This window comes from Varroa jacobsoni, unplaced genomic scaffold (assembly GCF_002532875.2).
Source record: "Varroa jacobsoni isolate VJ856 unplaced genomic scaffold, vjacob_1.0 scaffold_437, whole genome shotgun sequence".
NCBI lineage: Eukaryota > Metazoa > Arthropoda > Arachnida > Mesostigmata > Varroidae > Varroa > Varroa jacobsoni.
The window spans coordinates 138,162-148,725 of record NW_019213339.1 but is presented as its reverse complement, the minus strand read 5'-3'; the positions used below and the strand labels follow the sequence as shown (position 1 = coordinate 148,725).

Below are 10,564 nucleotides of genomic sequence, written 5' to 3'. Positions count from 1 at the left end.
ATGCTTGATTTTTTGAAGATAAGTCTTCGTGGACCTACAAATATTTGTCCAGCCATTTGTCTCCGGATAAAGTGGTGCAGCCCTGACATAGTTAATTCTTAAAGAATTGACGAAATTTTCGACTATTCATGATGCGAATTGGGAGTCGTTTTCAGTGATGAATACGTGCCGTAGTGCGTTGATGGTTTTGTGAAGCTTGTAGCTGAACTTAGTAGGCTACCTGAAATATATGTCGACGGTAATGAAAAACATTTTGCCCCTTCTAGAGGACTAGCAAAATCAAGATGTATGTGATCAAAAGATCCCGATGATGTATGGGTACTTTCGTTAGATTTTTAGATTGTTTAGTGCGATGAGGGCATTTTCGGACCATTTTTCGATGTCGTTATTGATCAGCGGCCAGTATATGCAGAATCTTATGGCCTGTTTTCTTTTGGTTCTGCCTTAGTGATTAGCGAGTAATTCTTTCGATAAGACTGCTTGAAAATCTTTTAGTATTGTAATTCTGTTATTGAAAAAAAGCATCTTTTCCTTATGGATAGCGAATCATGCCAGTTATAGAAGCAGAATAGTGAATCGTTAGTTGACAGAATTTTGGATCATTTGTCTCAAGAAAGTTAATAGCTTCAGGTGAAATTACATCATAACGGACATCTTTCAATGTTGCTGCTAAACGAAAACTGATTTCTAGAAGAAATTTTTAGTTTCTAGAAGTATTTTAGTTAGTAGTAAGTTGCGATGGGGCGTCCGCAATACCGAACTCGCTGGTTCTTTTATATTGTGCCTTTAGGAGTATGGATTGTCAGTAACTTCTTTGATTCGTTATGAACTCCAATCTAAAAAGATGTCTCCGTAAAATCTCTTGTCGATAAGTATTTTTCACCGTTAGTGTAGTTGTCGTCTGGTGTTGATAGTGGGTACTGATGGTTGTTCTCTAATATACCATTCGCGTTGGTCCGTAAAATCCGCCCATAAGGTCATTGGCTTTGTTCTGATGTACTACCGCAAGAGCGTCACGTAGGTAATTTCGTCAAAATAATTTTCAGGTTATATTACTTCTCTACGTCTGGTATTCCCATTAGGCATTTCATCAGACGCCTGGCTCCTAAAACGAAACGAAATACGTCGATGCCCGGGGTTGAACCTAGACCGAAACGTGACCCTAGTCTTAGTATACAAACACGTTATTTACTAAGATATCACCACTACTTCTACTTTTGCATCTGGATACCCGAGTATCTTCAAACATCGTTTTTATGTTCTTTGCATCTAGCATTTTTAATAGTATATTGTGGTCAATGGCATAGCAGTTTGATTGGTGTTCGCCTCACAAGTCGAAGTCTGTCGTAAAATATTCCAAGTAATTAAGTTCTTGCATATTGGCTGCACGTTGCGAATGATTACACGATACTAATATAGGTTTCTCTAGTTTATCTCAGGTCTATTTACGCATCATAGTAATATCAGATGCGGTATCTTATGTCACTGTGACCTTTTTGTTCGGTTTCTTCACTGTCCTTCAGACCCTAGTAAAAAAAAATAGTGTTTAGATTCCCGTTAACAACGTCGATTGCCGCAATATAAAACTTTTCAGCCCTCTCGTACTGAACTGTTTTAATCGTGCGATTAGGAACCTTGGATCTGCCCGTATTCCAGCGAAAGTATCTGCTACAAGTTTAACTGTTTAATGCTCTAGATGGTTCTAGTCTAACGCATCCCTTAAACGGGGTTGGTTTATTTTTTCTGTAAGGTATTTCCTGAAAAATCGTATGTTTATCATGTGTGCTCTTATTTTGGAGTATGTATTGGGTGTTTGTTTGATTCATGATGATGTGTGTATAAGGTAGTGTTTGCTTTTCATCCAAGTGCTTTACAGTTGTGTGCTCTAGTTTCGGGCAGCATACGTGGTGATCTTAGGCGCGGCGATGAAGCGCGATCTCGCTGTTTTTTTAATATTGGACTGGAAGCCTGCATAATCATGTTTAAACTGCAAAAGCCCCCGTGATATCGATGAACCTTCGAACGCTTTTTTAATTCTTATTGCTGGAACCAAATTTACAACAATGACCAGGTTCGACCGCTGACCACTGGCGATTGACCGCCCCGCCGGAGGGCATTATGTACCTACAACAAGAAAAAACCAGCAATACATTCATTGTAATTATATAGTTTATACGTCCGTCTCACTGACTAGCTAGATAATATAGTCTTAGGTAAGTTTGACAACGCTAAATATAGCTGCTATTAAACTACAATTCTAATAAACGAATCTTTTTTTTAACTCTTTGGCTACTTTTTTGTTTATCAGTCAGAGAAGCTTACTATGATTTTCTTAGGCATCTCCAAGTGTTTGTTCGTATCAGCTTGGTTAATCTCTTGGCTATTCTGCATAACAGATATTATAGAGTTACAGATGTAGTTTTTGGAAGCAATAAATAAAACAGTCGACATCTTATTTTTTTTTCTATAAAGAACAAGAAAATGATAGCTTGTTCGTACACAACTTGATGTAAGTCGTTTTTTCTGCGATGTAGATATATCAAGAAGTTCCTGCTCATGAAGGCCAACATACAAGGCGTTTCCCTAAAGATCCAGACTCTTCGCTCACAAAATGCGATGGCGCAGGCCATGCGCGGAGTGACCCGCGCAATGGGAAGCATGAACAGACAACTAAATCTACCGCAGATACAGAAGATTATGATGGTACGATATTCTGATGTAGATCACGTATGGCCTATCAGATAAGGGGTCAGAATTTTTTCTCCTTGTGCATGAGCCTGTTGCATTATTATTATATCGTTGGGTTGTTATGGTTCACATTTGCGTATAATAGTAACAATGTATTAACGCGTGCATTGTCCTTGTACGACTTTTCAAAATAGGAGTTTGAAAAACAGTCTATGATGATGGACGCTAAGGAGGACATGATGAACGACGCGATCGATGATGCAATGGAGGATGAAGGAGACGAGGAAGAGTCCGAAGAGATTGTCAACCAGGTGAGAGATAAGAACTCTGCATAAAAGTATGATATGGTTCGTGACAAAAAGAATTATAATCGTTAAAGCTAACTGAAACCTGTGTATTTTAATTAAGAAATCATTATTAGTCATTTATCCGTATTTGGTGAATTATAATCAAGAGCTTAAGGATGCGTTAAAACAACTGCAAGCATAATTATATTATTATTATTATTATGCTACTATTTAAAAGTGTATTTCCATAAATTTTTACGAATATAGTGCCCAAATAGATTTCGTGTAGAGGTTCTTAGCTCTGAGTTGCACATTTTTAAGGATCCAGTGTACATCATGACAGATTCGAGGCGTATGCTAAATCTAAATGCTAAACCTCTATACAAAGAGGTAAACAACAGCCGCGATGATACAATGTCTACAAACGTTATACAAAACGTTTGTAGACATTGTGTTTTAATCAAAATTAAGATTAGTCATATGTTGGTAGGCCTTTTGGTTTCGACCTGTTCTAAGGCTTCATTTAATGTTTTTCATCATGTAATGGATACATGATGAAAAGATGATCATTGTAGAGGCTACTTTTGCAAAGAAGCTAGCTGGGGTTCAGAATAACCTGGACCTTTGGTCAAAGAGGATCTTGCAAGGTGTATTCCTTTGTAAGTACATGTTGCTGTTGGACGATTACGAGCTTACTTTTTAGGACGATATGAAGAATACTCCAGTGATCACCACTGCGTGAACTAAACATTCCGTTTTTTGTTTGACCCAGCTACATTGTTGGAGCTTCTGTTTAAAGGCACCCAGAGCATTATTGAGCTATAAAATCCTGTTCCAAAAAAAAACGAACCAAAAAAACAACAACTAGCAATTAGTTCAAAGTAACACGAGGCTGTTTCAGGTTCTTGATGAGCTGGGATTGCAACTTGCTGCCAAATTGACAGAACTCCCGGACACAGCAGGAGGTAGTGTACTACAGACCGGCACTGTTGCAAAAAATTCACCTGTCGCCGAAAATACTAGCGACGTAAACGACGCAGACGCCGACCTCATGGCGCGACTCGATAAACTCCGTCGCGAGTAGATATAAATTTACCGGTCTACCTAATCAAATGCCAGGACAGTAACAGTAACTGTTATGTAGATCAACGGTATATTTGTGAAGAATGTTCTGTGTATGAGAAATTTAGGAAAACACAAGTAGCTAAACCCTATATACGGCCGCTTATATATGGTGTGCGTCCGCCATAAAATAATATGAACGAGAAAAGTCGAAACCATTCAAAATGTAAACCTGTGACAATCTGTTATTATACCTTATTGTAGACACTGGTACTGTGGCGTTTATATGGTGTACGAAGACTCTCATCCTGTTATAGAGTCGCTTCGTAGTGGCAAGAGTTATGGGTAATGTAATGGGTAAACGCGCAAATAAAATAGTAGGAGCGGTAATTAAGCAGAGGTGACTAGAAATTTGCAAGCAGATTGGGATCTGATATCTTTTCGGATGAATTTCGATTCCGTAAAAAGTATGAACTCCATTGTTGCGAATTGATTACAAGTTCAAAAGTCGTGTTAAGTTAAATGCAAAAAGATATTTTTTCCTTTCATATGACAGGTTAAACCTAGCCTCAGTCTAACATACTTTCATAACATTTAGAAAAGTTTCATGCAAATTCACTATTGGAGTTTACGTACTTGATTTAGGCGGAACGGTATTTGTTTCAGCAAAAATGAGGCATAATAATTTAGGGATTTTTCCCCAAGTAAGTACTATTAATGGTCAAAACAGACCTTTATTCTTTAAAAGTGGATATTTGTTTATTTCCAAAATCCCATCTCGATTTGCAGAATCATGGAAACATAGATACCTAGTAGAAAAGAATTATTACCCAAAAAACCTCCTTTCAAAAAAACTGGAAAATATCACTTGTGTCTAGGATGTATTCCTTACGTATGCAATAGATGTGAGTTAAATCATTAACTCATTGAGTCCTAATCTATGTCAATACAGTTACCCCTGCTGAGCTAGTCGGTGAAGGACTGTTTGCTGCAAACATCTCCCTATCTTGAAATATTTTTGTCGTAAGAAAAAGGAAATTGGTAGAATAATCATGCTATGTAAGCCGTTCCATAATTAAAGTTATGTAACATTCGTATTGATTACACAACTATTTACTGCTAAGTAAACCGTCATCAATATTGCCACAACCACAAGGGCGGCATCTGTGTAAATATAACTCTGAGGGCAAAAATAAATGTTTGTAATTAAGATATAAATAAACGGTTGAATTGCTTGTTGCACAACGAGTCGTTTTACTTTTTATCATCTAGGAGGCTCTTGTATTGTTTAGGATTTTTTTTATTATTGAAATCCACGTTTTTTACATAACTCAGTAAAAGGCTCGCCGGTAGTCTCGTATATACGGAACTAACATTACCATAAAAACGAATCGTTAATCAGCAAACAAACACCAAGGCCCTACGCTCTAGTCTACTTCTTAACGATTATAGAAAAAAATAAGTCTAGTACTACAGTTTCTACTATTTAATTCAAAACATTTCAGAAATTGTAAATGAAGAACTAATTATTAAACCTAAGACCTAATAACATAGCTAGAAAAACTACAAGAGCAGCTTTACAGAACAGGGCCGACAGCTTCTTTGATATGTGTTTTATTTATTGCTATTTTAGTAGACTATATTCATCAGTAGCATATTTGGAATCAAAAAGCTGTTACCGTAAAAACTGGATTCACAAGAGAAGTCAAAGAAAAATCAGTCGTGGCCAATTGATTCCGGCTGTATATGATCTAAATAACCACAATATCTAGGTAGACATCCGATTAGCATTACATGTTTAGTCGACCACAGAAGGACAGTACGTAATCCGGTAACAAAACAATGTGAGTTAAGATTTCTCCTGACTCGTATTTTATAGAATGTATATTTGACACACAAAACCTTATTTTTCTGTTCATGAGAATATGTATGCATTACTGCAGGCGCAAAAAAGGCAAATATTTGCTAACTATTTTTGCATAATCAAACATTATAATAAAGTTACATCGACATCGTATTACTGTTCTGACAAAAATACGTTTAATGATAAACAGGCATAAACATAAAACCCTTTGATTTGTTTGCAATATTATACCAGTGTAGCTATTGTTCATTAATTACGAAGCAGCTTCTGATTGGTTGGCGCAATACTAAAGGCTACTTCAATATTGCATTTGGAGGTCTCAGGCAATGCGGCAACTTTCTGCTAAATTCATTGAGACTAGATTCTACGCAGAATTTGCAAGGAAATGTCGGTATATATAATATCGTGGCGTTAACGATCTAAACACCTTAGTTCACATCATCATTTTCAGTTCAGTTCCAGTATGTCTTTATAAGTAGAATATATCACTTCGTAGGGCCCAAACCTGTGGTTTTGACGATATACTGCTAAGGGCTCGGCTATTCGGCTGTGAAAGGCGTTCGCCCAGTTTTTTATTCGTAGGTATTACTGGAATTAAGAAAATTACAGTTTTAGAGGGCAGGTAATTTCTGTCATTTATTCATTATTCTCATCATCGTTATATATATATTCGTAAGAAGTTATAATCATTATTATTCAATGATTGCTTTTGCGGCTCCATCGTTTATTTACTTAATATGTTTGCAAAATATTATTCAGTGGCTTCGATCTCTGTACTATTTGTTTTTAATAGCCGTGACGTAGTAATGGTAAGAATATACTGCACAGCTGTTGATGTTGCTGATTTAATCTTGAACCTGAGTGCTCCGCTGGTTTAATTTTGCTGAATGTGTAATCAGTGTCAGCGCGCGATACAATAATCGGATTTCGTCCAATGACGTGTCTCTGAACGAAACAGTGTTTTAAAGTGACACCTTTGCACAAACCTCAGACTGGATTTTTAACCCGATAGCGCTTTCCATCTAATTTTAGCGCTAGATTCCTTCTCCAAGGCTAACAGGCTATCATAATGATTTATAAGCCTTGATTATTGTATTCATTGTTTGTTTGTATATTTAGCGTATATTAATTCCTGTTATTATTGATAAAGATCAAATAAATATCTATGTGATAAAAATCGATGACCAGCCAATGTAGATGACCGACTCTGTGGCAGGAAACTAACGCCTATTAAATTTTGATTTTTGTAGCTTTGATAACTATTACCATCAACTTCCTTTCTCAGACAAACTCAATATATTCTGTTACTATTATTATTAACTAGTGTTTCTGTAACTGCCATTAATTTATTAAATCTTCGAAATTTTAGGTTGTATCGCATTCTAGACCAATATTATTTTATATCTGGTCACTTCCGACTCATTCTTTATTTCCTTTTGGAATATAACTTTATTGGTGTATTGTGGACCCAGAGAATATCGAGAACCTCAGCGTAGTAAGCGTCAATAGTCTAATGGATAGACTTCATCATTGTAAACAAATCGCAAACGTCACTAGGAAGTGCTATTAGATTTCGATCGTGCAGATACAAAACGCCGCGTGGAATCTTCCATGAGATGATAAACTTTTCAAAGGTTTTGCAGAAATTCCTCCCTCCACCAGGTAATCGGATATTTTATCCACCAACTAATTCAAATAATGAATACAGGATATAAATCATATTACTCTAAAAAGCAGCCAGTGTGGACTTCAAAGTGTGACGAAGAAGTTAATATGTCGGCTGCACTTACCATAAAAACTTAGACAATACTAAAGAGTCGTGTGTTGGATTCTAGTCTTCACGAGCTTCGTGAAATCGAATTCAATCGGAAACCTGAATGAACTTGTCTTTGTTCATAATGTCAGGTGTTGTAGTTACGAACCTTAAAAATTTCGATAATCGTCTCGTACGTAATATCCTCCAAGATCGAAGAACGAATAACTTTTGCTATAAAAAACGGGTTTATTGCATATTAAACCTTATTCAGCTTCTTCTGACGTAAATCTATTTTCTGCTGCATGCTTCCTATAACCAACGGCCAGGTCATGTATATGTCTTTTTGTATATATTATGTCTTTTTGAAACTCTGGTATCGAAAAGGTTCATTATTTTGGAGAAGCCATCTTGATGTGATTTGCCGAGTTTTTTTTACATATATATTTTCACGAAAAGCATACTAGCTATGACATAGAAAAAGTTGCCTGATAGTATAACCGTATATTAACTAACACTACCTAGGAATGACTACTGAACTGTGTTCTTAGCACATGGGAGGCACCCAAAGATACTACAAAATTTAATGACATACCCGCGAAGTCTGATGGTCACGTGTCATCCAAAATTTTCATTCGAACCTACGACTATCAATGACGAAGTGACCGCCGCGGTGTTTTTGACCGAGGCCTGATCTTAATATTTGTTCCCGTGATAGCTTAGTGGGTACCGCATTTTGCCTGCTAATCTTAAGAAGCGACCCGTTGTGGTTTAGGTTCGAACTCAGGCATAGACACATAGTTCGTTTCGTGCTGACATGAGCCAGCCATGTAGCCATTCGTCTGATAAATAGCTAACGGAGATACCAAGCATAATATAAGGTGATTGTATTAAGCGTGAAAGAGTCTCATCACGCGTATGGCCAGTGAAATTTAGTAGAAACCTGTCAATTGAAAGAATATTGATAAATATCACATTCTTATTATCCCTAGTCTCTCTTATACTAGCGGGGATGGGATTACCTTACGTATTAACCGTCAGCTTTAATCTTTAGAGAAAAAAAATCAAAGGGCTTTTTTTCCAGCTGTACAGCTGGCCAACCTAGGCATAGCTTTCCAAAATACATAGGTCTAAATGTGATCTGTATCTTTCTTTATGTTTTAAGGGTTTAGCAGTCATTGAATGTGTCATTCGCAGGAACAGGTCGCGTCTTCAAAGCATTGAAGATTACGAAACGTCACAATGTACCCAATTACTAAAAAAAAAACAAAACAATTTCCAAATAAACTAAGTTTTAGATAAAGCATCATTATTGTAAGCGTAACACCTAATGCAGTTTCGTCAAATTCTCACGAACCTGTTTTATATTTCAGTTTTTATTGCGCTTTCTAAGATACAATTAACTAAAATGAACTATGCACTTCAGAGGTATACTCCCAAAGGTAATTGGTACACCAGCTCACCTTCTCATAGGAAGCTATAGACGAGGGTGTCTGTGTACAACAATACGACTATGTGCTGAATATTCGCTTGTCTCATGTCAGCTTTTTTGATCGATAATAAACAGTCATCTAAAGCTCATTTTAGGCATTTCCAACAACTGTTTTTGTACTAACACACGGCAGCTATTACAGCCACGAAAGTGACGTGTTTTCGAGTTCCAAAAGGAGTATATCCAGTAACACGGTGATCAGCGGCTCATAGAGTTAGCAATGCCTTATATAAGATATTACTAGCCTTATAAAATATAATAGTTTAGGATTGATTTAGTAGTAACACTCTTGATTCAAAGGCGATGCCACCGAGCAGTCAGTGTATACGCCTCTGCTAAGCGAGCGCTAGCCGAATTAAATTCAATACAATTTTATTAAGCGCAATAAAGATTACGGTTCAATAGTATATGATGTCATATGCGACTCAGCTAAACAGTTTTAATATAAATGAATATGCGTGTATTGCATTCAACATGTGCTTTCCGCAAATAAATTTATGAATGACGCTTTGTGTAATAACAACGGGACAAAGGCGGAGACCTTTAACATTTCAAAAAAAAAAAATTTAAATAAGGTTAGACCTAGAGAGGTATAATAGCTGACGTTGCCTGACAGTTATACTGTGTCGCCAATAACTGAACGCCGCCAGGAGATCAAGTAGCTAACCAGCACGTTAGTTAGTTATCTATCTACTTTATCAGCCTTTATCAAAATTGCACTTCAAAACAGCCGCAGCCGTAGAAGCAATCATCCTCCATGTTACTCAATGTAGTCTGTTTTAACGCAACGCGACGATTTACATGCGAACTTGTACTTAAAACAGTAAGAAAAGATTCTTTCTCCCTGAATCTTGGTTTGGTGACGAAACCTGGTTCCGCTTGCTCAGCTGTTGGAGCTGCAACTTGCGCGTTACACGTTTGTCGTTCGACACTCACATTAGACCGTGTCGTTGTCTTAATTCAAGATGGCGCTAGTCGTCGTAATGTCGTCTGCTCTCGATCAGGCTGATGTTAAAGCAACCAATCTGTCTATTCGCTGTCGCATGACTACCGGCAATAGGCTATTCAACGTCTCCACAGCGACCGTCTAGCCCAGCTCTCAACCTTCTCTCTCTTTTTTCTGCCCCCTGCCAGCTCGATGACGGGCTAAGTGCGTCAACCAGCAGATAAACTGTGTTCCACTGAATATTTAGCGGACATACACTGGCCGCTCACTAAACATTCGCGAACAGATAGCAGCCGCTACAGTCCAAGCAACTGCAAGAGGCTGCAGGTCATCGGACAAACGAGCAGACGACCGGACGAAGGGGCGATCAGGATATCGGGCGCCCCGTGAGTAAATAGGGAGTTACATACACTGCTAAAGGCAGCTAGCGGACTATATTATCTCTTGAGAGAATATTACTGCTGTGGGTCTT

At 37.5% G+C, this 10,564-nt stretch overlaps 1 protein-coding gene and 1 long non-coding RNA gene across 2 annotated transcripts in view; one reads left to right on the top strand and one right to left on the bottom strand.

The window, feature by feature from the left end:
* Vps2 (vacuolar protein sorting 2) overlaps positions 1-5,282 on the top strand; it is a 9,910-nt gene extending 4,628 nt beyond the window's left edge. The window contains exons 4-6 of the mRNA XM_022833161.2: positions 2,535-2,703; positions 2,883-2,999; positions 3,877-5,282. Coding sequence (XP_022688896.1) covers positions 2,535-2,703; positions 2,883-2,999; positions 3,877-4,059 — 469 coding nt within the window. The 3' untranslated portion in view covers positions 4,060-5,282. The remainder of the gene's footprint in view (positions 1-2,534; positions 2,704-2,882; positions 3,000-3,876) is intronic.
* A 331-nt stretch (positions 5,283-5,613) lies between these two features.
* Positions 5,614-10,500, bottom strand: LOC111260414 (uncharacterized). The gene is made up of 2 exons (XR_002680329.2): positions 10,083-10,500; positions 5,614-6,489 (listed from the first exon to the last, which is right to left on the bottom strand). It is a non-coding gene; the product is annotated as an uncharacterized LOC111260414 (long non-coding RNA).
* Positions 10,501-10,564: the final 64 nt, after the last annotated feature.